The sequence below is a fragment of the Pituophis catenifer genome, unplaced genomic scaffold (assembly GCF_029215685.1).
Source record: "Pituophis catenifer annectens isolate HBS135680 unplaced genomic scaffold, rPitCat1.0.hap2 SCAF_3, whole genome shotgun sequence".
NCBI classification, from domain to species: domain Eukaryota; kingdom Metazoa; phylum Chordata; class Lepidosauria; order Squamata; family Colubridae; genus Pituophis; species Pituophis catenifer.
Genome location: NW_027256883.1, coordinates 17,004,676 through 17,032,573, shown reverse-complemented (window position 1 = coordinate 17,032,573; position 27,898 = coordinate 17,004,676). Strand labels below are relative to the sequence as shown.

At 43.2% G+C, this 27,898-nt stretch overlaps 1 protein-coding gene across 1 annotated transcript in view; it reads right to left on the bottom strand.

The window, feature by feature from the left end:
- The window catches only part of SNTB1 (syntrophin beta 1), a 125,634-nt gene that overhangs the window by 18,037 nt on the left and 79,699 nt on the right, over positions 1-27,898 (bottom strand). Inside the window, exon 3 of the mRNA XM_070940355.1 lies at positions 18,386-18,593. Coding sequence (XP_070796456.1) covers positions 18,386-18,593 — 208 coding nt within the window. The remainder of the gene's footprint in view (positions 1-18,385; positions 18,594-27,898) is intronic.

Genomic DNA, 27,898 nt, shown 5'->3' with positions numbered 1-27,898 from the left:
TGCTTGAAGACATACAATGAAGATGGGGCTATTACAGGTGGTCCTCGACTTACGACCACAACAATGGAGTCCAAAAATTTCTTGTTGCTAAACGAGACGTCTGTTAAGTGACTTCTGCCTCATTTTACGACCTTAACAACCAGAGCTGTTAAGTGAATCGCTCCAGTTCTTAAGTTAGTAATGCGGTTGTTAAGTGAATCTGCTTTCCCCATTCACTTTTGCTTGTCACAAGGTTACAAAAAGTGATCACGTGGCCCCGGGACACTGCAACCGTCATAAATATAAGTCAGTTGCCAAGTGTCTGAAGCAAAGGAAATCTCAGGGCAGAAGTGAAGCGTGTCAAATATATACCCAGTGGCCCAAGCCTTGCAAAATTTCCTTTGTAATCACTCAAAGTCCATGAAAGCAAGGTAATTTCCACGGTTGACGCTGATTAGCAGAGGCAACCGTGAACACAGGATGTTGATACTTCCCACGCAGCAGGAAATGGACTATAATATATACCTTTGACCCTGGTGGCACGGAAGGAGGCAATACTGGGTGAATGATTGCAAAGAGGAAAATGAAAAGAAACTAGAGCCTAGGTTTTCATTTCTAATCTCTTCCTGATCCAAATACGCTCTACAAAGCCGTCCTATTTCACTATCAGATCTGGGCATTTGCCAAGGTATACAAAATCCACCAGAGCGCACAATACACGCCGTTGTCGGTCCCTAACAAAAACAGTTGATGCCAGCGACAAAAGCAGTTTGGAATTGGAAGGAAGAGGTTGCACAGCCTTGGCTCTAGTACCCTTTCTCTGCAAAGAGTTGACTGAAAGATTGAGGAGATGAATAGGAAGACCTGGTGAAGTTTGGCCCTGGACTGTAAACCAAGCAATGTCCTAGGGACGCCGTTAAGTCATAGCCAAACCAGAATCCTTCCATATTGTGATTGTTCTGGCCACCACTAAAAAAAAAAGGACGAGCAAGTTAATAGGAAGATGGAAAAACATACAATGAGGCCAGATTGGGGACTATTTTCACCCAAGAGATGATGCAAAAGACTGGAGATATTGTGTAAAAATATTGTGTTGTGCTTGGTATCTATGGCTGGCATTTACACCTTCTAGTTTTGTGGAATGCTTTTTCATGACTGTGTGGGGTTAGTGCAAAGGCTGCACACACATACGCAAGAAAAAGGGGAATGATAAGTAGGGTTTAAAATATTCCATCATGATTAAACCCTTTCACACAATTATCAGGGTTTGTTACAAAAAGGAATAAAGCGTTTGTCCAGTTCCTTGTCCTCAATGCTGTCATAGTTCACGATCTTTGATTAGTTCAGATCATGCAGTCAAAGAAGCATAGTAGACCATCATGTAGTTCAACCCCCAATTGGCCAAGAGCTTCATGATCCCAGCAAACATATTTTGCAGGACTTTGATTTTGCTTTAGGGGGGAAAAAAATCACCATTTTTCCAAGCAAGGAAAGTGCTTGGAAGTGACAAAACAGGAGGTTGGAAAAAACCAACAGCAGGATTTGTGGTTGAAAAGTTCTGGCTATTATTATTCAGTTAAATTTGGGTGATATTTCAGAATTACTGAAAAGATGTGTTAGATTGATTTATTATCTCTCCTCCCGTCTTCTTGCCTCTTAAGTATTATCTGAAAGGCTTTTCAAAATCACGTAACAGCCTAAAACACGAGAACTTTAACATATTTTTACTCCTGTATTGCCATTTCTCTGGACACATGGCTCTTATTTTGCCATGACATGATCTGACAATATAGGGCAGGGGTGTAAAACTCAAGGCCTGCAAGCTGGATCCGGCCCTCAAGGTGCTTAGATCTGGCCTGCAGGGCTGCCCTGAAAACAGCGAAGCACCGACCTGCGGTGCCTCTGCCAGAGAAAACGGAGCTCGCAAGGGCTGTGAGCGGCCCTCCCAAGCTTTGTTTTCGCTGACAGAAGGTTGTAGGAGGCCATCACAGCCGAAAACGGAGTTTGGGAGCCCATTTTTGCTGGCAGAGCGCTCGGGCCACCATTGACACTGACACGAGTGACGTCGAGCCCCCCACCCCCAAGAGGTCAAACACAACCCTCAATGAAATAAAGAGCCTGTAGTACAGTGGACTAAAGCACTGTTATTAACAGATTAACATCTGCAAGTTCAGATTACTGCAGGTTCAAATCTCACCAGGCTCAAGGTTGACTCAGCCTTCCATCCTTTCAAAAGTAGGTGAAATGAGGACCCAGATTATGGGGGCAATAAGCTTTGTATAAATATACAAAAGTATGAAGGCTATTGCTTAACGCATTGTAAGCCGCCCTGAATCTCCGGAGAAGGGCGGCATATACATTAAAGCAAAAAAATAAAAATAAATGAAATTGAGTTTGATACCCCTGGAACAGGGGAATGTATTTGTTTATTCTGCTACAAAGAAAGAATTAAATATAGAATAATCCTGGCTTGATTAGGGGGTCTGTTCTGGTACCCAGCCTTAGCAGAACCAAGAAACAGACTCCTTGTCCCAAATCCCCCCTCTTTATTTAGCTACTGTGAATTCATGGCATTCACACACAGAAAAGTCCAGGCAATAATCCTTCCAAGGGTTAACTGCAATAACAGACCTTATCAGTCCTTGGATAATTGCCAGGCTGGGAGCTTCCAGTCACAAAGCTGTAAATTAATTCCTGGCAAGAAGTCTCTGTGGCACGAACCACGATGAACAAATCTTCCTAACGAAATCCGAACGGTTGTCTCCTATGACACCATTCCCCTTTTGCTTCTATTTATTCCCCAGCCAGGGAGGGGTCATTCAGCATCCATGTGTGCTTTTCTTCCTGAGTCGGCTCTTGGTACTCAGTTGTTCTCCTCTCCTGACAGCTCTGCACATACGTGCATCTAGAACAGGCCCCAGCTGTTCTTCCCCACTTATCTCTGACTCCGAAGACAGCTGGGAAATGTCGGACGGTCCTGGCTCTATCTCTGCTTCCGACGCAGAGCATTCATCAGTCTTCCCCAGACTCCAGGACTGGCCCAAGTTCCTCCCCAACCTCCTCATTGTCCGAGTCTGCCGCCAGCTCTGCTGGCAGCTGGAAAGCCACAACTGGATCCTTGCCATATATTAGCCATTGGGAATTGATTTATTACACTCTTCTTGATTTCCTTTCATGCCAATACTTAGTAAGACAATTAACCAGTAAACATATTAAAATAAAATGCTTTTGTTTTCGAAGAACAAAACTAAAGCTTTTTAAAATGAGAGTTCACTGAACAAACTACAGTGACCTAATTTAGGCACGGTGCAAAGCCAAAAAGGAAATTCTATTATTGCCAATTTTGTTGCCAAATTCCATTGATCCTGGTCCAAAAGTCAAATCAAATTGGTTTCTAAAAATTCTTATACCAAAGAAATTATATTAAAACTGCATTTTCTCTAGCTTTATCTAAGGTGCCAGAACATTTCTTACTGATAATAAAATATGGCTTGCCTATAGAATGATAAATAGATTAATGAAAAGTTTCTTATACCTTCTGGAAATCTTTCAACTTTCTGGTACATGTCCCCCTATAGAATCATTTTTCATGAGAAATGAAATCACCCGCCCAGCTCCAAAATAGCATCTTATATTTGTATTTAATGTTGATAACTGCTGAAATAGGCTTCTTTTATAACTCTGTAGCCCTCTTCCCCAACTAGATGTCCTTTAAAATAATTTAGGATTCCCCAGGCTCAGAATTCCCACCCAGCATGGCCAAATTCTTTAATCTCAGTCCCACCAATTAAAAAGAGTTTTCATCTACTAATTCTACAGAACAGCCTTCATTTCTACAGGTGTCACAAGCAAAACAGTTCAAAGTTGCACATTCTTTAACAGCTGAGGTTTCTCCTGTTTGAATAATGGGCTTATTTGTTACAAACTGCTTGAGGTAGCAGGTGCAGGGTAATTATCAGATGGCATCTGGTTTATATTTTAAATATTTGGAGAATTTGTTCATTCCTTTGGATATGATCTCAAATCACATCCCAGGCTTCTTAGTTATTCCAGTAAATACTCAAGACAAGCTTGGAAAAATGTTTCTGAACTGTACGAGGGATTATGCTAGGTATGTTCCAGGCTAAATGAAAACGTTTATTCGCAACTAAGCAGCAATGAATTTTGGGTAAGGAACATTTTCACTAAAGTGGTAAACAGTTTTAAGTACAGGTAGTTCTTGACTTATGACCATACTTGAGCCTGGAATAAGAATAGTAAGTCATTATGGTCGTAAATTGAGACATCACCTGACTGGATCCGATTTTATGACATTTTTTGCAGCAGTCATTATACAAACACCGTGATCATTAAGCAAATCAATTTTCCCCAAGGGGTGTTTGCTGGAAATTCAATGCTAGAAACCTACAAAAAAGCCGCAAATCAAGATTATGTGATCACAAGATGCTGGAATTGGCCCTCAGATCAGCTGGCTGCCAAACAGTCAAAATATAGTCACGTGACTGAGGAGGGCATAGTAAATCAACGAAAATAGTTTTGGGAGGGCTATCATAATTTCAAATGTTTGGCAAGCAACTGGTTGTAAGTCAAAAATCTACCTGGTGCTCTCAAGACACATAGCGAATAATAGCTCCAGTGATTTCCACCTGAATACCTAATCTAGCTATTTTAAACCGGGGGTCACTAACCTTTCGGACCTCAGGGACCACTAAATTCATAATTTTAAATCCCGTGGACCACTAATATGATCTGCTTAATGACCAGCTGGGTGGGCATGGCTAGGTAGTCATGTGACTGGGTGGGGATGTCACTCAGATCGAGGGGCGCCTCACCGGCCTCTATTCGCCTCTCCCTTCCCAGCCATTCCTTATTTATTTATTTATTTATTTTATTGAATTTCTATACCGCCCTACTCCCGAAGGACTCAGGGCGGTGCACAGCCATGAAATAAAACACATAGATATACAAAATTTAAAATCGAATAAAATGAATTAAATAAATTTGGCTGAATTAATACCCATAATTTAAAATACCCATAATTTTAAAATACATTAAAAATTTAAAATTTACACTTAAAAGGGAGAAGATTTAGGCGAGGCCAGCTTGATGAAATAAAAGCGTCTTCAACTCGCGGCGGAAGGTGCGCAGATCCGGAATCCTCCGTATCTCTGGGGGGAGCTCATTCCAGATCATTGGTGCCCCCACAGAGAAGGCTCTCCCCCCTAGGGGCCGACAGCCGACATTGTTTGGCCGACGGCATCTGGAGGAGCCCCTCTCTGTGGGAGCGTACTGGTCGGTGGGAGGCTGTTGATGGTAGTAGGCGGTCCCGTAAGTAACCAGGTCCTAAGCCATGGAGCGCTTTAAAGGTGGTAACCAGAACCTTGAAGCGCACCCGGAAGACCACCGGGAGCCAGTGCATTCCTTGCCTGCCTGCCCGGGCTCCTTAGGGCCCCAACAGGAAGCAGTTGTTGGAGCTAAGCAGCCACCACAAGAAAGAGTTGGCAAAACAGCTGGCTCAGTTCAAATTGGATCTGACTGAGAAGGAGGCTCAGCAGAAGCACCTCACTGAGGACTACGAGCATAGGCTTTCCAAGCAAAAGGAAGACCTGCAGGAGTGCAAGGCCAGGTACCGGCGCCTGGAGGCTCAGCGGGCTGAGATGGTCAGCCAGTTCCAGGCCATGATACAGTCCCACTAGAACAAGGCCCTCTGGCTCTTCGCCACCAGAGAACTTCCCTCCAGCCTTCACCCAAAGCCCTGAACCAGGAGGCTGAAACAGACTCCAAGTCAGAATTTCTGCCCCCCTCAAACCTGCACAAAAAGACCCCGAAGGGGGAGACTCTCTGCAGTAACACAAGCGTTCATTGCACGTATCCAGTCCAGGGACGGAGTTTGAGTACCCCTGATTTAGTGCGATATAAAAAATGTAAATAATTTTTCTGCGGACCACCAAAATTTTCTCATGGACTAGCAGTTGGTGACCACTGTTTTAAACTAACTATAGTTCCCTTTCCTTGGTTGGGGAGGAATCAAGGAAACTTTTCCTGTCCTTGAGAGATCTTATGATATCTTTACCCAGAGGTGTCTAACCGTAGCAACTTTAAACCATGGAACGCTGTTGAAGTCCACAAATCTTAAAAAGCTGCCAATACCCCTGCCTTAAGCCTTTTGAATTTCTCTTATTTTTAATACTGGTTTAATTACAATTGGAACTGCTTACCGAATTAATTACTGACAGATTTCGTTTCAAATATCGCAGCTGGGTTGCTTTATGAGGTTGGCTTGAGGTCTTGCAAGTGTGTTTTAATGTTTTGTTAATAAGCAATCCAGAATTCTGTTTTGTGCATGCGTGTGTCCATATGGGGGGGTAAATAAACAGAGAGACACTGTTTTAACAGTGACTTCCTCTTGTGAGTGACTACTGATGCAAAGGAATTATCAAAATTGGACTTGTATATTTGTATTGGCAAAATCTACTAATCTGAGCCACATGTTGGAAGATGATGAGAGGAATAGTCCTGAACAACATATGCTTTGGCATGGAGTCTCAATTCTAAGGTTTTTAAGGCTTTCACAATTCAAGGTTATTTTTTCCCTGATGCCTTTGCATAAAAACTAGCCTTCCATTGCCGATTTCTATCCAGATGGCATTTTTCATACTTGGCGATCTTGTTCTTTTGATCTTACAATTATTATAAACATACATGAGGAAAACAGCTTTTGTGTCTCATTTTATGAAATGAGAAAAACTCACCTGTGCCTGTAGGGTTATTTTTGTTGCATTAAAACACACGCATACACACACACAAACACTTTTAAATCCTCAGTTTTATGGGGAATTCTTCACACCAACAATGGATGATCGTAATTTTTTATCCATCTGACGTTGCTTTCCTGTTTCCTGAACTGATGGCAGAGTTTTATTCTATTTTTATTTATTTTTTTTTTGGTAATGCCTTGTGTCCAAAACTGTGCTGGCTAAAAGTTTAATAAATAATTAATAAATTATAAATACACTGAAAAAAAAATCTATAAATAAGGAATCTTTATGGTGCTCAGAGATTTCAGTGCACTCGAAGAACAGAAGGCTTCACAATAAACAGCGAGAGGATGTCACCGTGCAGAAACCAGGAAATCACTGTCAGGAAATTTCGCCTTAGTTCCAGGTTGCTTCTGAACCTAGACCCATCATCTACAGGTGGGACTAGGTTCAGCCCCAAATTCTGTATTCAATCTCACAGAACAGATTCCTTAGGAATAAGAAAGTCTCCTTCCAATTGTGAGTTTTCCTAATTCACCAAATTAGATTTTTTTTTAAGATTCAATTTTCAATTTGTTATACCTCATCCAGACTGCAATTTTGTCTAGAGAAGTAATGGCTAACCTTTTCTGCCCAAAGTGCTTGCGTGCATGCGCAAATGAGCTCGTGCTCCCGCACCTGTGTGTGATCCGCGCATATGCCCCTGTGCATGTGGGGGCCCCTGTGCATGCAAGTGTGACCCCCCCCTGCATGTGCCCCACTGCCCTGCTCATGCATGCTGCCTTCCCACAGGTGCTCTGCCTCCCGCGTGGCCCCACGCATGCTTCACACCCCTGTGCATGAGTGTGTGCCCCCCGACCCCCTGCGCATGCACAACAGAGATCTGAAGACCAGCTGGCCAGCGGGAGGCACACGCACATGTGTGGTGGAGCTGAGTGGGGCGACGGCTTGCGTGCCCACAGAGAGGGCGCTTCGTGCCACCTCTGGCACGCGTGCCATAGGTTTACCATCGTGGGTCTAAAGAAAAGAATTGGGTATTTGGTACATTAGGTGAGGATGGAAAAAGAGAAGTAAACCTGGTTATCATCCACATAAAGAAATCCAGCGTATTACTTCCATGGCTTTATAAATATGCTAAAGATGGCACGAGGGAGACTGCTATCACCCAGCCCCAAAGCCGTAAATGAGAACAGAAATTCTCCAGTTCTACTGCCTCAAACTAGGAAAAAAACCATAACAAAGTGCCCTCAATCTCCAACTTCTAAGCATGAGCCAAGACAATGGGACAATCAACTGAACCAAAAGGACACTAAGTCATTCAACAGCCGAAGTAGGGATAGCTAGCATTTAGCATCGTAATTATGGAGGTTGAAATGACAAAGTCTCTTCTTAATCATAGCCTTTAATCATAACCAAACAACAGTACTCCCGTATTAAGTTTTGTTAACTAGATGAATAATATACAAAAGGGGCCAAAGAGTTTTTAACTGCATTCATAAAACCCCACGCACAACATAATGACCAGCTTCAAAAACCAACCTTTGACCCTTTCAACCACAATACCACAAATTAAACCCTTTTACTTTTCTACCAATCTCCAATTCAAGAAACAAATGCATCTACTGACCACAACCCAAAACTTATTCACAATTCCCACTTTCACAGTTCCAATTACGGTACTTCCTTCAGCTGCACATTCGAATGAATGAGCTGGAAGGGACCTTGGAGGTCTTCTAGTCCAGCCCCCTGCTCAAGCAGGAGAACCTATACTAGAGCCTCGGTGGTGCAGCGGACTAAAGTGCTGTTAAGTGCTAGCACTTAGCTGCCAGCGGCCTGCAATTAGTGCAAGTTCGAATCTCACCCGGCTCAAGGTTGACTCAGCCTGCCATCCTTTCGAGGTAGGTAAATTGAGGACCCGGACTGTGGGGGCAATAAACCAACTTTGTATAGAACAACACCGCTTAGGGGGCCCCCCGAAAGCCCTAATAAGCAGGTATATACAAAAAAGTATGCAGGCTATTGCTATAATGCTATAATGCATTGTAAGTCGCCCCGAGTCGCCCGGAGAAGGGCGGCATATAAATTGGACACATACATACATACATACATACATACATACATACATACATATTTCAGATAAGTGACTGTCTGGACTCTTCTTAAAAACATTTAGTGATGGAGCACCCACGATTTCTGGAGGCAAGCTGTTCCACTGTCCTCAGTTTATTATCCTGTTAGGAGGTTTTTCCTTAATTCCAGGTTGCTTCTCTCTTTGATTAGTTTCTAAACATTGTTTCTTGTCCTGCCCTCAGGTGCTTTGGATAATAATTTGACCCCCCCTCTTCTTTGTGGCAGCTCCTCAAATACTGGACTACTGCTATCAGGTCACCCCTAATTCTTCTTTTCTTTAGACTAACCAAACCCAAATCCTGCAGCCGTTCTTCATTCATCTGCTTGTTTACTTCACTCAGCTGTACAATTCCAAGAAACTTTCTAATTCTTATCATTTTTCCTTCCATGTTCCGCAACTTTCCCCTTCCTTCCTTCCTTCTTTCTTACACACACAGGATATTCATTGTACAGGTAATCCTCAACTTATGACCACAATTGAGCCCAAAATTTATGTCGCTAAGTGAGACAGTTGTAAAAGAGAGTTTTGTCCCATTTTACGACCTTTCTTGCCACAGTTGTTAAGCAAATCAGTGCAGTTGTTAAGTTAGTAACACAGTTGTTAAGTAAATCTGGCTTCCACATTGACTTTGCTTGGTCAGAAGGTCACAAAAAGTAATCACATGACCCTGGATACAGCAGCCATCATAAATGCTCGCTGCCAAGCATCTACATTTTGATCATGTGACCTTGGGGAGGGGGGTGCTACAACAGTTGTAAGCGTGAAAAACGGTCATAAATCACTTTTTTCAATGATGTTGCCAAACGGTCATTAAACGAATTGTTGTAATTCGAGGCTCATCTCTACTTCTATCAATGTCTTCCAAGTGTCTGCCATGTACAACATGTTCCTTTTAAAATTATCAACCTTTCACCATCTCATTCTTTCTTCCTCCTTTTGCTCAGTTACCCAGAGAGTTTGTCTCTCCTTTCTGCTAATATCAGGAAATTCAAATTGAATTCCAAAAAAATTAAACTTTCTTAAGAGAGGAATTAAAAATGATCACTAAGGTCCCTTACAACATTATCTTCCAAATGTCGTTTTAGTTTTTGAAAAGTTGGTTTGGATTTTTTTTTAAAAGGTGATGTAGCTATTATTAATATAAATATCATCAAGTAAATTATCAGAACAATTAATTGATATGCTGCAATTAAGATTACCTCATGCATAAGAGATCTTAAAATTCCATGCAAGTTTATTCTAAATGAATGTCATCTTCTTGAACATCAAATTATAGAATTGCAATCAAGAAGTTTAAAAATAGGCCTTAACTGATGTATGTATGCATGATAATTATTTGCACCTCAGATCAGCCTTACTTATGGAAAAGGGAACTCCTCTGAAATGGAATAGAATGGACATTTTAGATGCTTTTTATTATCATGTATTTTTATGCTGACCTTCTTCCCCAGCCATTAATCCCTGTAAATATGATCATTCCGATATGGTTTATTATTAGCATTCTTTCTGTAAGAACATCTTGCACATTTGATATAAATGTAATTATATAAACACTTTTAATAGATGAACCATTAGTACTCATTAGTTTAAGGAAACAAGCCCATTTGAAATGGTGATCTTGACTGGTTTTCATCAACAGTTAATAAATCAGTTTGGCCTTGTTCAGCTACGGTGCCAAGCTTCACATATTCTGTTAAACCATGGTTGTTTAAACTGTGTTTATTCAATAAACACAGCTGTCATCAAACACACTAAGACAGGTTTTGCAAAACTGGCTGAGGAATTCTGGGAGTTGAAGTCCACAAGTCTTAAAGTTGCCAAGGTTGGAAAATCCTGCACTAAGGTTCACAAACCATGATAGCTTGGTTTAAAATATGCTATGCTACATGTGGGGGTGTGGGGGAATGGAATCCCAGGGCCATGCTGAGCTCTTTTTATGGTCAATAATTTTTTCTGTGCTGGTGATTATGAAAAAACTGAATGCATATTTTCCTGCCCTTTTTGAGGGGAAAGATTATGAAACATGTAGTGAATGCGCCCTAAAATGATCTTATTCACCATTAAAAAGAAAGGGAAAATAAATGATTGTTCTTAAGGAGAAAAAGGAATGTGGAATTAATTGGTCTTGTCCAAAAAATATTAATCTATAGTTTAGATGAAGTTTAGATGCCTAGGATTTAAGTTTTCTGTGATGTAGTTCATGTAAAAATGAAAAGTTATAAAAGAACAAGTGACGCAAAAAAAGCTTGTTTTCTTTCTCCTGCTGATTATATCACACAAGCCATAAACCTGCATTCAGCATCATTGTGTCAGCAGTCTCCTTCAATTAACCAGCCAGTGTGGTTTCCTTCCTTCCTTCCTTCCTTCCTTCCTTCCTTCCTTCCTTCCTTCCTTCCTTCCTTCCTTCCTTCCTTCCTTCCTTCCTTCCTTCCCTCCCTCCCTCCCTCCCTCATATGAGGACAAATTATGCATTGTAAACATCGTTTACAAGAGGGACGCAGTGGCTCTGTGGCTAAGATGCTGAGCTTGTCGATAGAAAGGTCAGCAGTTCAGCGGTTCGAATCCCTAGTGCCCTAGCCCAGGTGAGCTCCCATTACTAGTCTCAGCTTCTGCCAATCTAGAAGTTTGAAAGTACGTAAAAAATGCAAGTAGAAAAATAGGGAACATCTTTGGTGGGAAGGTAACAGTGTTCAGTGCGCCTTTTCTTTTAGTCATGTCTGCCACATGACCATGGAGACGTCTTTGGACAGCGCTGGGAATTCGGCTTTGAAACGGAGATGAGCACCGATCCCTACAGTCGGGAACGACTAGCGCATATGTGCGAGGGGAACCTTTACCTTAAACATCGTTTGGAGGTGGGAGGTGCTTCCAATGTAATCTACCAAATGCCCTACACGGATTGCCCTTGTGACTATGTAGGACAGAAGGGAAGGAAGCCCTCCACCATATTGCAAGAAAAAAAAGAGAGCGGTCAGATGAGGAGACCTGAACTCATTGCAGCCTCTCACTACAATGAACAAGGACACACATTCCATTTTGCAGCTACCAAGATTGTTGGACGAGCAGGCACAAAAACAGCCAGGGAAGTGATTAAAGCCTGGGGAACAGGTCCCTCGTCAATCAACAGGGGTGCTGATTTACTACCGACTTATCAAGTACTTAGAAGGCAAGAGCTGGGCAGCACAAGCAAAGGACAGCTAATGACTTAAAAGCCAGCCAACAACACACCCCAATCAACATCTAAAAAGGCACTTACAACAGACATTATAAATACCACACACAGAAAAGCACACACTCTGCTAGAGAGAAGTTCCCTGAAGATGGGCTCCAGCACGAGTCCGAAAGCTCAGAAGATAAAATCTCTGGTTCCGGTGACCGACCCAGATTGGATTCTGCAACATTATCCTGGGACACGTATATCCGCCTTCATTTGTAATAAACAAGTTAATTGCATAGAGCGAGGTGGCACAGTGGTTAGAGTGCAGTACTGCAGGCTACTTCACCTGACTGCTAGCTGCCAAGTTCGGCAGTTCAAATCTCACCAGGCTCAAGGTTGACTCAGTCTTCCATCCTTCCAAGGTTGGTAAAATGAGGACCCAGATTGTTGGGGGCAAGATGCTGTAAAAGCATTATGAAGCGGTATATAAGTCTAAGTGCTATTGCTATTGCTATTGCTATTGCATTTATTTAATCTAATTTTTATTATATTTGAAATAATTTTATGAAATGTTTTCAGGGTTGTAGCACTCTCTTTCGCCCGGTTCTTGGAAGTGACCCGCAATCAAATGGTTCAAGAAATGTGATTTGGCCCAACCCTATAACATCTGTAAAATCGATTTTAATCATCTCTTTTCTAGTCACTACCTAAATAATGAGGGCGAGAAACTTTAAAACTTTAATTACTACTATTGTATTCTTCTGTTCTATACTTTGATTCTGGATTCTGTGATTAATGCTAGACTAATAAACGAAAACACAATCAATCAACCAACCAACCCCCCTCCCGCAATCCTTTCATTATGACGGTCGTGGCCAGGGGGGCTTTATATCAGGTATGCCTAATCCGCCAGTTGCGTCCCTTTCTGGATCGGGACTCCCTGCGCACGGTCACTCATGCCCTCGTCACTTCCCGACTGGACTACTGCAATGTTCTCTACATGGGGCTGCCCTTGAAGAGCATCCAGAGGCTCCAGCTGGTCCAAAATGCGGCCGCGCAGGTGATTATGGGAGCGGCGGGGCGCTCCCATGTAACACCTCTCCTGCGCGAGCTGCATTGGCTCCCAGTGGTCTTTCGGGTGCGATTCAAGGTGTTGATTAACATCTTTAAAGCATCCATGGCTTAGGACCTGGGTACTTACGGGACCGCCTTCTGCTACCGACAGCCTCCCACTGGCCAGTACGCTCCCACAGGGCGGGGCTTCTTGGGGTGCCGTCGGTCAGATAATGTCAACTGGCGACCCCCCCCGGGGGAGAGCCTTCTCAGTGGGGGCTCCTGCCCTCTGGAACGAGCCCCAGAGGTACGGAGGATCCCGGACTTGCGCACCTTCTGCCGTGCCCTGAAGACTTTGTTATTCCAGGAAGCCGGGCTAGCCTAATTTTAACGGTTTTACATTTTTAAATTGGATTTTAATGGGATGTTTTTAATTGTGGGCCAAAGTATTTAATCTGGTTTTAAATTGTTTTTAACTTTTATATTTATGTATTTGAACTTGGCTGTTCACCGCCCTGAGTCCTTCGGGAGAAGGGCGGTATATAAATATAATAAATAAATAAATAAATAAATAAATAAATAAATAAATAAATAAATAAATAAATATAAATAAATAAATAAATAAATAAATAAATAAATCTTGTAGGAAATATACTCTTGATATTTTTTCATAAAGTCTACCAAAGGTGACCTCTCAAAAGGTCTGAGTGGCACCAGTCATTTATACTTTAAGTTGCTCTTCAGACACATAGAATGCATACCTAATCAAAGGTCGCTCAAGTTCCCCCTGGCATCACTTTTCAGTTCTGTGTACCATCCAGTTCCTTGCCTTCGAAAATAATCTCAAGGAATAAAGACAAACTTTGCTTTGCAAGAATGCTGAATCCAGAGACTCAGAACAATAAGAACAGCTGAAAATCCCTGAAGTTTCATTCCAAACTTTACTATTATCCAGCTCAAACTGCAATCCCTGAAAAGCCAACCACGTTACATAAGATATAATAAATGCACCATTAAAAAAAAAACTAGTTAAAATTCACAGTATTCAGTCCATTTATATAACCAGAGTGCATTCTATTTTATAGGGTAATAATAAAGACAGATACATTTCGTATAACTTGACATTAATCAAACCCTATTCTTTCTTACGAGGAGGTCAGTATTTTACATTGAAAAAATACTACAGATGATCAGTTATACGGTATGCTATTACTGGAGGGGTCACAATGTTTACTTTTGGCAAAAAACATAATAAAACATCTTGACTCAAAGGTAGGCAACTAATAGTTCTCCATATTCTTCTCCCATCAGCTGTAGCTTATATTTTTCTGGAGGCAGTAAATTCCTCGTTCATATCTTATAGGCTAATAAGTTCTAAACGTTGTCCAACTAGAATTCACCAGATACAGTACAATTCTTAATTGGTGCACAGACTGTAGCACAGTAACTGAAATTATTAGTTTGTGCTTCTTACATTTTGTGGGAGGTTCACTTGGTTGCGGATCTTAATGAGTCTAATATAAGATAGTTAATTATCATTAACTAATGATAATTAATGCAGATGACAGACTCAATAATGAATTATTGAGTCTGTCATCTGCACCTCTATAACTGTCTGGTTTGGTTCTGCAACCCAACAAGACACAGACTTCAGAGGATAATTAGAACTGCAGAAAAAACAATGGCTACCAACCTGCCTTCCATTGAGGACCTGTATACTGCACGAATCAAAAAGAGGGCTGTGAAAATATTTACAGACCCCTCGCATCCTGAACATAAACTGTTTCAACTCCTACCCTCAAAACGACGCTATAGAGCACCAGAACAACTAGACACAAGAACAGTTTTTCCCCGAACGCCATCACTCTGCTAAACAAATAATTCCCTCAATACTGTCAAACTATTCATTAAGTCTGCATTACTATTACTATTAATCTTTCCATCGTTCCTATCACCCATCTCCCCCCACTTATGACTGTAACTTGTTGCTGTATCCTTACAATTTATATTGATTGTTTCCTAGTATGATTTGATTGCTTATTTGTACCCTATGACTATCATTAAGTGTTGTACCTTATTATTCTTAACGAATGTATCTTCTCTTTTTATGTACACTGAGAGCATATGCACCAAAGACAAATTCCTTGTGTGTCCAATCACACTTGGCCAATAATGAATTCTAATCTAATCTAAAGAATTCTAATGAGCAATAGTGGCTAACCTAGTTCACATGATCGATAGGAGAACAAAAAGAACCATTCAAGATGTTGATTGTCACCTTCAAGGTGTTGATTGTCACCTACATGGCTCAGGACCAGGTTATTTGAAGTACAGTTGTTCCCATCTATCTGACCCATCAGAGTGGGGAGGCACTATGGGTCGCTTCTCCTAAGCAAGCCCATCTAGCAGGATGGAGAAGAAGGGCCTTCTCCGTGGTGGCTCCCACCCTGCGGAACATCATCTCTATGGATATAAGCCTGGTCCCCACTTTGACACTCTTTTGCAAGGCCCTGAAGACCTGGTTTTGCGCCAACAGGCCTGGGACCCCATAGTGGGATGAAGGCCATCAAATGGCTCATTTGATTGTGGTTACCAGGACGGGGGTGGGATTATTGCTTTTTTATTGTTTTGATAATGGGTTTTTATTCTTGTTAGCCACCTGGAATCTCTCTGAGTGAATATATCCTGTATTATGTACCTTGAGGAAAAGTGAAATTCAGGTGGTAATGAATAAATAAAAGCCTACCTAAGTGTGTGCCAAAATTACTGAAGAAGTCTTGAGGAACTCAAGATGCTCTTTACGATTAACATTAAAAAAGTGTACAGGGCCTCACAAGGTTGCTTAGTAGAATTGAGGCTTTTTCAGAACTGCCAGTAGCCATCTAAGAAAGTAAAGGTAAAGGTAAAGGCAAAGGGTTCCCCTCGCACATATGTGCTAGTCGTTCCTGACTCTAGGGGGTGGTGCTCATCTCCGTTTCAAAGCCGAAGAGCCAGTGTTGTCCGAAAACATCTCTGTGGTCATGTGGCCGACATGACTAAACACCAAAGGCGCACGAAATGCTGTTACCTTCCCACCAAAGGTAGTCCCTATTTTTCTATTTGCATTTTTTACGTGTTTTCAAACTGCTAGGTTGGCAGAAGCTGGGACAAGTAACAGGAGCTCACTCTGTTACGCGGCACTAGGGATTCGAACCACTGAACTGCCGACCTTTCGATTGACAAGTTCAGCGTCTTAGCCACTGAGCCATCTAGGAGCCATGTAGTAAATATCTTATCATGCTCTGAAAACAGCTATGAAAATTAAGATCAAGGAAATGGTGACTCACTGTGGGGAGCTCTCAAACATGAAAGATTAGAAGACTGCTACCCCAAGGAGTTGGGGAGAGGGATTCAAAAGCAAGAATGGAAAGACCTATATGGTGGTTAGGAAGCTATCATGGCTGAAAGTGTTAAAAGACATTGACTAAAAACAGGTCCCAGGATTTGCATCGGCCATATTCATTGTTTTTTTCTTCGTTTCCATTTGTAGACAATCATTCATAAACAGTAAGTAGGCATTAACGTTGCAGAAAAATGTTTATATCATGTAGACATTCTAAAAACAGTTAACACTGTCAACCCTGAAGCTGATCTGACTGAAGCCATCCTGGAGCTTCAGTGTTGACATACACCTTGATTGAAACATTAGCCTGCAAACAACTCTGTATATACACAAACAACTCTGTATATACAGAATAACAGAGTTGGTTGGAAGGGACCTTGGAGGTCCCCAAGCAGGTCACCTTATACCAGTGAGGGTTAACCTTTTTGGTACCAAGTGCCCAAAGCGCGTGTGCGATTGCATGCGTGCATATGCATGTGCGCGTGCCCGGACCCCCAAAATGTGAGCGCCCCCTGCACATGCGACACATTCCCCACGCATGTGTACATGTCCCCCGCACATGAACCCTGCCCCCCCCGCCCCTGTTTTGGCTTCCAGGTTGGTGCAGGAGGCTTTCCAGGCCCAAAACGGGACACATGCGCAGCAGAGACTCAAAGAGTAGCTGGCCGGTGGGAGGTGCGGTGGAGCTGGGCTGGGGCGATGGCTGGCGTGCCTGTTGTGGCTCCGTTGCCTGAGCCTGGGTTATCGACAGATGCAGACTCTGAGAGTGAGGGAGAGGAGTTGGCAAGGCCTCCCTCTCCAGGACCTTCCTCTCTGGCAATGCCTCTGGAGGACACCGAAGGCCAAAAGATAGGCTCAGAGCCAAGCACATCCCCGCAGCCACAGGTGGACAGCGACAAAGAAGATAAGTGCTGGCTGGACCCTCGGCAGAGGCGCAGGGAGAAGCATGCGCAGCAGAGGGGAAGGCGTGCCAGAGATTAGCTGAGTCACTGGACCACACCCCACAGGGTATAAATGTGGGTGTGGTGGCCGGTTCAGTTTGTGACGAGCAAAAACTGGAAATAATCCATGATCTCTGCGTTACTGGACTTTGCCTGCTTTATCGGACTGCATTTTGATTAATCCTTGTATTGTTGAAACTCTGCCTGTTTTATCGGAATGTTTGCAGTCTAATCTTTGTTTTGTGTGAGTAAAGTCTGAATTGGCAGCTAGCCACTGGGTTGCTGCCAGCTTTATCTTCAACGAGTTTTGTCATGTGGCTTATTAACTCCGGGCCGTCTGTGGGGGTGCGTGTGTGGTACGGGGACAGAACAGTGCTAGGCGACATGGCTCCATGTGCCATTTTGGGCATGCGTGCCATAGGTTCGCCATCTCGGCCTTATACCGATCCAGACAAATGGCTGTCCAGTCTCTTCTAATATGAAGATGTTTCATGCCATGGATCTTCCAGCTAAAACAGATATCCCAACTCTTACGCATATACAACTGTCAGGACAAAAATACCCCACACACCATGCAAAGGTGAATGGGGTGAGGTCAGGACCACAACTGGAAGAAATGCCCATCCTTTGTATATGTTTAGGGTATACATGAATGAATGAAATGTATAGTTATATGCAAACATTTAGGGTACCTATGACCAAATAGCCTGCTTCAATTAATATTTTAATGCACCTCTCTTTACAGAGTGAAAGCAGATACACTTCAATCAGGAATTTAACAAGGTTAAATATCCATCATGGAGGTTTTACAAAAGAAAGCCATGCAATTACTTTAAAGCCACTCCAAATTAAGTTGTAGGAGTGGTGCATCCATGATTCAAGAATTAACCGCTTTAATTCTTTAATACCAAACTAGAAGTCCTGAGAATTTAAGCACATGCAGGGGGCTGTTGATGAAGACAAAGAGGGAAAAGTTGGCACTACCTTTTCTGCCAGCCAACCCAAGTGCCTAATTTCTCGGCCTCCGGCTATTCCTGCTTTACCCAGTTGATCTTTGACCTCTGAGATGACTTTGGGAATGAGCTCGCTGATACAGGAGTGGATGGCATAGAACCAGGCCTGGGCAGTGCTCGCATCTTTACTCCTTAGCACCAAGATGTGCTTGGCATCCGGTGAATGAACTTCAACAATCCTGTAGAAGAAAAATAAATAAATAAATACAATAAATAAGAAAAGAGGGGAGAGTTATAGGTATTCTCAAAGTTCCAGCCCGATTACCTGATTTGTAAGTGTAGAAGTGTGAAAAAACACTGTGCCAGGGATGGGGCACCTTTAGACTATTGAGTCATGACCAAACCAACATAGCTAGCCAAATAGAGGTCCTATCAGGCAGGAATAGCAATAGCACTTAGATGTGCTATTGCTTCATAGTGATGTACAACACTCGCTAAGCGGTTTATTTTTAATAATAATAATAATAATTATTATTATTATTATTATTATTATTATTATTATTATTATTATTATTAATATTTCTATGCCGCTCTCTCTCCGAGGACTCTGGGCAGCTTACACCATAGACACCATACTAAATATCATCTTGCTCCCAACAATCTGGGTCCTCATTTTACCCACCTCGGAAGGATGGAAGGCTGAGTCAACCTTGAGCTGGTGAGATTTGATCTGCTGATCTGCTGAACTAGCAGTCAGCTGAAGTAGCTGCAGTACTGCACTCTAACCACTGCGCCACCTCGGCTCTTTTACAGAGTTTACAGAGTCAGCATATTGTCCCCCAAAAATCTGGGTCCTCATTTTACCAACTTCGGAAGGATGGAAGGCTGAGTCAACCTTGAGCCCCGTCAAGATCGAACTCTGGGCTGTTGGCAGAGTTAGTCTGCAATACTGCACTATAACCATTGCACCACTAGAGCTCCCTATAAGGTACCTCCCCATCCTATAAACTTGGTATTCCACCGCAGCTTTTCTTTTTCCTTGAAGACATTTCACTTCTCATCCAAGAAGCTTCTTCAGTTCTGGAACTGTAGAAATGAAGAAGCTGCTTGGATGAGAAGCGAAATGTCTTCAAAGGAAAGAAAAACAAAAACAAAGTCCTTGGCCTTTTGAAGAAGAACCTTTAGACAAATGGTTATCCAATATCTTCTTAAAAACTTCCAGTGTTGGAGCATTCACAACTTCTGGAGGCAAGTTGTTCCACTGATTAATTGTTCTAACTGTCAGGAAATTTCTCCTTAGTTCTAAGTTGCTTCTCCCCTTGATTAGTTTCCACCCATTGCTTCTTGTTCTACCCTCAGGTGTTTTGGAGAATAGCTTGACTCCCTCTTCTTTGTGGCAGCCTGTGAGATATTGGAACACTGCTATCATGTCTCCCCTCATCCTTCTCTTCATCAAACTAGACATACCCAGTTCCTGTTGAATTCATATTTACCAGCAAAGAAATAAAGAGAGACTAGTATAGATCTAGTTCAAGCTATTTAGCTCTCGTCAACTAGCCTTTTAGCGCAGCTTATCCCTTTATTTCTTTGTCGGTAAATATGAATTCAACACAAAAATAATTTGTCACGAAAACTGTTCTGTTCTGAGAACAATGTATGAGAGCGGAGGCAAGGCGAATTAATAATAACTTTTATTATCAACAACAGCTAACATCAGACCCACTCAGTGCTAAGGACCTCGGAGAGCAGGGCAGCTTCTGAGGCACTGACCGCTCTTAAATATGCAGAGCTGTCAGTGGCTGGGCCAATCAGGACGCGCCCATTTCGCGCCGGCTGGTAGCTGACGATCGGGCCAATCGGCTGCTCCGTCCTTGTCATGTGTGTGGCCTCTGGATACAACAAAAACGACCGCCTGCGAAGGCCACTGGATTGGAGCTGAAAGGCGAAAGCGGAAGCAGTATGCTCTGCCCCGTATTTCGGTGGACCAGGTTGCCCTGATAGTCTGGACTCACCGGGAAAAAAGCAGCAACGCTTGTTGCCACAATGGTGGTGTGTGTATCTCTGTTTCATAATTCTTCCTAACACCACTGGTTAAAGAGGAGCAAAGAGCTGTGGGCGGACGTGTCTTTTTCGATACAAGACCCTGTTAAATTGCTAGTTATAGAAAAGAAAACTGGCCCACAACTTACAACACTTTGGTTAGTGATCGTTCAAAGCAGTGGTGAAATTCAATTTTTTAAAATCCACATTCCCTCCCCACTCCTGGGGGAAGGATATTGCAAAATCTCCATTCCCACCCCACTCTGGGACCAGCCAGAGGTGGTATTTGCCAGTTCTCCGAACTACTCAAAATTTCCGCTACTGGTTCTCCAGAACCTGCTGGATTTCACCCCTGGTTCAAAGTTACAACGGCACTGAAAAAAATGACTTATAACCGTTTTTCACACAATCATTGCGGAATCCCCATGGTCATGTGATCAACATTCAAACGCTTGGCAACTGGCATGTATTTATGACGGTTGCAGAGTTCCGGGGTCATGTGACCATCTTTTGCGGCCTTCTGGCAAGCAAAGTCAATGGGGAAGCTAGATTCACTTAACAACTGTGTAAGAAAGGTCTTAAAATTCACTTAATAGATTTCTCACTTAACAACAGAAATTTTGGGCTAAATTGTGGTCGTAAGTTGAGGACCACCTGAGGTGAACAGAATTTACTTTAAGAGTTTCCATAAGGGTAATCAGTATGATGTAGTGGTTAAGATAGTGGGCTAGGAGATGAGAGATCAAAATTCAAGTCTATCTTCATCTATGGAAATCCACCGGTTTACTTTAGGACGGTCTCTTAGTCCAACCAACCTCACTGGTTTTTCTTGTGCGAATTAAATAAAGGATTATTCCCATATATGTCATCCTGAGCTCTTGGAGAAAAGTAAGAATATAAATCTATCAAATAATATCAGTCTGCTGCAACAAACAATGGCAGTAAATTTAATCACACCTTAAAAATTACACTCTTATGTTGGCGTTGAATTTAGGGAACTGCCCTCTCAGCTTAACTTGAAAGGCAAAGGAGACACTGTAGTATAAAATACAACTTGTCACAATTCATCCATATTGGGTGTGGGGCAGGGGTTGGCTGCTGAAGGTTCGCAAGGGTTCGGGAGAACCTCTAGCTAAGAACCCCCAAATCCCACTCCTGGCTGGCCCCGCCCACCCCATCCCATCCCGCCCCACCCCTCCCAGGAATCCCCACATGGCCCATTTTGGATGCAGGTAAGTAAAAGGCAGCTGCAGAGGCTTGGGGAGGGTGAAAAACGGGCCTACTGGAAGTTCAGGAAGGCCGGAAACTGTCCCATTTCCGGCCTCCAGAGGGCCTCCAGAGCTTGGGGAGGTTGTTTTCGCCCTCCCGGAGCCTCAAGGAAAGCCTCCGGAGCCCGGGCAACTTCCCGTGGCCGACTAGGCTACGCCCACCATTGCCAAGCCCACCCAGCAACCGGGCAAAAAATCCCTTGCTAAAATTTTTGAAGCCCACTCCTGGTGCGGGGTGGGACCACAATTAACCCTTACGTTCAAACTGGACAATTAGAAAGCACAATGAGTGTTTGAGAAAACAATTTATTGGAAATCAAAGTATTCTCTAATAAAACATGATCAACAAATGTCTTTTTGACCAACAAAAATAGTACTCATTAAATCTGTACCTTCCCATCTCTAAAAATGGATGGTGTCATTTTTCTAAAGTAAGAATTGAAAAGCCAACAAAAAAATTACAGAGATGAGTTTGCTCTGCTTTGCATTATTTTTGACAATTACCCTCATTGCAGTAACAGGGCATCCAGTCAATGTGGCCATATCTTTCTAGTCTATTCTACTTGGCTTTCCAACATAAATGCCCCTGAGCACGGTTGATGATTCTTCGCCTACAGTGAGAATATGTCAAATGATACCAAAACACTATTTTAAATGACTTAAAAATGCAATCTACTCTTCTGTAAACCTCACTGGTTTTTCTCTCGGATCTGGCTTCTGAAACATGACATTATCTGTAATTTGGTGATAAAAGTTTTAAATTTCCCCTTGTCTGGAAATATTTAAGACAGTGCCACAGCTCTGTTCCTTCATACCCTCCACCACAGTTATGTAAACACTGCATACAGAACATTTTTGATAAAGCCCATATTAGCCTAAAGGAATTGTGCATTTAAATAGATGTCTGCCATGATATATATACTGTCTTCTAACCATCAGCTAACCATATAAACAAAAACTATCTTTTTTTTCTAAAGCCTCCATGGTCAATAAAACATCTCAAAGTTCCTTATAAAATGACAATAAAACCCACAAGTTGGCAACCTCCAAATGTACAACGTTTGAAGACTAACAAAAATGATTAGAGGGCTGGAGGTTAAAACATACAAACAATAGTGACAGGAATTGGGTAGGTCTCTAATGAAAAAGAGGACTAGGAGGTGACATAATAGCAGTGTTCCAATATTTGAGGGGCGGTCAAACTATTTTCCAAAGCACCAAAATGCATGACAAGAAATAATGGATGGAAACTAACCAAGGAGAGAAGCATCTTAGAACTAAGGAGAAATTTCCTGACAGTTAGAACAATTAATCAGTGGAACAACTTGCCTGCAGAAGTGGTGAATGCTCCAACACTGGAAGTTTCTAAGAAGATGTTGGATAACCATTTGTCTGAAATGGTATAGGGCTTTGGAGGTTGGACTAGAAGACCTTCAAGGTCCCTTCCAACTCTGTTATTCTACTTCTTCCCAATGGAATAGCTTGCCTTCAGAAATTGTGGATGCTCCATCACTGGAGGCTTTCAAAAAGAGACTGGACAATTATTTGTCCGAAACGGTGTAGGACCATGATGGGGAACCTATGGCATGCGTGCCAGAAGTGGCATGCAAAGCCATCTCTCCGGGTATGTGAGCCATTGCCTGTTGCTCTTCTGGTTTCCAGCGTGCTGGCCAGCTGGTCTTCACGCATGCAGGAGTGCTGGAAATCGGAAGAGTACGCATGCTCGTTGCCAAGCAACCAAAATCCGATCACGTGACGTGACCCTATATGTGTGGGTGAATGCAGCTCTCAGAACTTCAGATAGGGTCGTAAGTACCTTTTCGTGGATCCACTGTACTTTGAACGGACACTAAGCAGCAAGTCATTAAGTAAGGACCATTTATATCAAAGGCAGTTTCCAATAGTATTACTGTATTACCCTGACTTTGCAGGAAACCAAGCCAGCAATCTGATTTTGCTTTTATGGACCTAACCAAGATGCAACCCTGTTCTAAACAAGCTTCTCTCCTTGGAACAATATGGTAGAATGAGAGGCAACAATTTAAGATAAAATATTTATTTATTTGTTATTTATTAGTCCAATTTATATGCCGCCCTTCTCCGTAGACTCAGGGCGGCTTACAATGCATTATAGCAATAGCCTGCATACTTTTTTGTATATACCTGCTTAATAGGGCTTTCGGGCCCCCTAAACGGTGTTGTTCTATACAAAGTTGGCTTATTGCCCCCACAATCCGGGTCCTCAATTTACCTACCTCGAAAAGATGGAAGGCTGAGTCAACCTTGAGCCTGGTGAGATTCGAACTTGCACTAATTGCAGGCAGCTGGCAGCTAAGTGCTAGCACTTAACAGCACTTTAGTCCGCTGCACCACCGAGGCTCTTTTTTGAAATTTTGTGCCAGGAACATGATGCAGATTAAGGAATTAATTTGCCCTGGTTATAGGAATTCTTTTATTTTGATTCCAATATTTGGGATTTCACTACTGGCTGATTCCTCATTTAACCACCTCCAGGGCATAAACGCTACCGAAGCAACTTGTATTTTTCGCCTACATTCCCACTTTCACTTTAAAGGTGCTCTTAAACAAGTGAAGAATGAAGATGACCCACAGTTCGTCATAGAAGACCAACCCTCTTTGGTTACAAATACCAAGTGAGATCCTGTGCAAATTCCCAGCAAAATCCAGCAGGTTAAAGATGATGACCTGTGGCACAGAACAATGACCTATAAACAAGTCCAGGAGAAAACACATGCTTTCTGATTTGCCCAGCTGTGTCACTTGAGTTCCCAGGCCAGGAAACCTGTGGGTTTTGATGGAATATCTGTAATAACCTGCTTAATTCTACCAACAGCGGAATCCACTTTCTATTCTGAGTTTGTGGAGCACATTTCTTAGAACCATGATGGCGAACCTATGGCACGCGTGCCAGCGCCCTCTCTGTGGGCATGCAAGCCGTCGCCCCAGCTCAGCTCTGCCGCGCATGTGCGTGTGCTTCTTGCTGGCCACCTGGTCTTCAGGTCTCTGCTGCGCATGTGCGGGGCGCAGGTGGAGGGGCATGTGCACATGCGGGGGGTGCGTGCACACATACGGGGGCCGCGGGCACACATGCGGGGCCGCGGGCGCATGCAGGGGTGGGGCATGCACATGCATGGGCTGGGGCGCGTGTGCAGGGGGTGCGCATTACATTTTGGGGGTGCGCATGGACACACGCACTTTCGGCACTCGGTCCGGAAAAGGTTAACCATCACTGTCTTAGAAGAATTGGAGTAATGGTATTTTTAGCATTATCTGCAAAATAGATAATGGGGTGGTAATACAAGACCTAGGAATACTAACAGAATGGCAGAGTTGGAAGGGACCTTGGAGGTCTTGTTGTGGCCCACCAGCGGCCTGTGCGGATCGTGGCTGATCCTGTTGATGAGGAGGCTGGTGTGGGGTTGCGCTAGCAGCCTGCGCAGCCGGAGCTCGCGTTGGACAGCGAGGAGGCTGAAGAGGATGTGGTGTCAGATGCAGAGACTCAGCCAGGCCCTCCAGAGGTTTCTTCAAGTGGGGAGAGCGAAGTGGAGGAGCCTCTTCTCAATGTTCGAGCACGCAGGGCTGCCAAAAGGCAGGAGTGGCTACTCAGGAGGAGGAGGTCTACTTGAGAGTAGGGCTTGAGGATAATTGGCCACTCCCTTAGCCTATTTAAGTCACACGCAGCTAGTGCGTTCTTGCTGGAAACAACTCATATTATTATCAGAGTATTTTGGTTTATCATATCTTGTTTTCTGGGCTGGTTGCCAACCTTTGCCGGTTTTGTTTATTCTTGCTACTTAATAAATTTGATAAGGACCGTTGGTGTGTGTCAATATCCACGGAAATCCGGAGCTGGGACAGAACAGGTCTTCTAGTCGATACTATAACTAAGCATGTTGCCTACAAAGCCCTGAAAAACTCAAATTTTAGCACTTTTACTATAGAAACCAGTTCTGCTCCTATCCCACACAGTATCTTTGTGTGTCCATGACAATTCCTGATGTCCTTTAAAAAGGGCAGAAAACCAGAAGCAAATATACTAGGAAGCAGAGGTGGTATTCAGCCGGTTCGGGCTGGTTTGCCTGAACTGGTAGTGGAAATCATGGGTGGGCCTGTCCACCCGCTCAGGCTCTATGCCATCCTATTTAGGCACATTTTTTAGAATGTGTGTAAGCCGCTCGCAAAACACATTCACAGAAGGCTGTGCACATGCGTGGACGAGCATGTGCGCTCTCTCACATCTGCGAACCGGTAGGGAAGGTAAGTGAATACCATCCCTGCTAGGAAGGATTCCTCCTCACCAAAGTGGCCAGGCTTGATGATTTCCGATAAAAAAATATAACTCCATCCATAAACAAAACTACCACAATAGCAATGCGCTTGCTAATATCTTAATTAACTAATAGTAATTAATAATAGTAATTAATTAGATTTCCTGATTCTTATTAATGAAAGTGTATCTGCAATCACTGTCTTAGTTATTCAATTTTCTTCTGGAAGTTACAGATGATTTTTCTGGAAGTTACAGAGGGAGAGGATGGGGCTTTGTAGGAGTGGCAGAATCTGGGGAAGGAGTTAAAAGAGGGATCAGCCTAGAATCCCTATATAGTCACAAATGGCCTAAGTCTCTAGAATTCCATGGTCCCTTATTTAACTCTAAGCAGGCTGCAAACTATTAGCTGAGAAGATTCCTGTGCATAGGCTGTTTAGCAATAAATCAGTTTAATTGCACCTTGATGTGTGGACCTGATCTTTCCCACCTGATCCAATCCCAATAATTCAGTGCCATAAGACAACTCCAACCATACTATGTAGCCCCGGGATCTAGCACTGAGCCCCAGGGATGGTATCCACTTACTTTCCCTATAGGTTCACAAAGGTGTGTTCGTATGCACACTTGCTCGCGCCCCATCTACGCATGCGCCCGGCCTTCCACGCATGTGCTTTGCTGGTGCATGCGCTGTCAGCACATGCATCTGGCTCAAAAATGTGCCTCAATAGGATGGCATAGAGCCGGGGTGGGTGGCCCCCGCCCACTCGTGTTTTCCACTACCGGTTTGAGTGAACCTGTCCAAACCGGCTGAATACCACCTCTGCTGAGCCCTCTCTCAAACAGAAAATTCTTTGGGTTTCTGCTTCTTATGCAGAAGAAGCGCTAGATGCTAAGGAAGTTTCTTTGGATTCCTTTATGCTAGATAGGGAACAAAAAAGGCCATGAATGTAAAAAAAGAAGAAAAAAAGGATATCCTTTTAACGACCCCATCAGCCTTTTCCAATTTCACAGATTTTCTCCTCGCATAAGAGGCTTGTGTGTGGTGTGATGCAACTCTCTCCATACATTATAGATGAGGACCAATAAGTTTATCCTATTTTTAGAGCCTGGAAGCTCTTAAAGAGCTATCAAAGTCTCATTTCCCCTTCATTTCCCCAGGCTGCCTTTTCTCACTTCTCAGGTAAGCAAATGCCCAGAGATTGGTGGCTCAAATTAGGATAAGGAATTCAGTCCCTCAGTGCAGTTTCTTGCTTTTTAGGATTGGCCATGAAAGCACAGCATCTGACAAAACAGAAGAGTTCAATCAAGACAGTCAAATTCCAGACTGGCCTTCATTAATTTAAGCTCTCAGATATTCTATATTTAGCATGTCCAACTGGTATGGCCAAGTTGTGGGTGGTGAGACTTTAATCCAAATCTCGTTGGATTTTACTTGTTGAAACTCTGCCCTTTTTGTCTATAAAAAAAGAGATTAAGCTTTGATTGCACGGTTGGGCCACCATCCTTACTTTTCTGGCGCATCCTTGGTTCATACCTTATTCTGTATGCAATGGAAAAACTCAGCCAATCAGAACTTTTATGTGAAAGGACAGAGATGTGTGCATGACGGTGTAGTCTACAACCCTTTTCCTATTTGAACATAACTGTAAGAAGAACGCCATGCTGGGAGCCAGTTTGGTCTAGTGCCGTGATGGCGAACCTATGGCACGGGTGCCACAGGTGGCACGCGGAGCCGAATCAGTGGGCATGCGAGCGTTGCCCTACTCAGCTCCAGCGCGCATATGTGTGCCGGCCAGCTAATTTTCGGGCCTTCTGGGCCCACCTGAAGTCGGGAAATGGGCTGTTTCTGGCCTGCGGAGGGCCTCCCGGGTAGGGGACGGAAGGCCGTTTTCACCCTCCCCAGGCTCCAAGAAAGCTTCTGGAGCCTGGGGAGGGCAGAAAATGG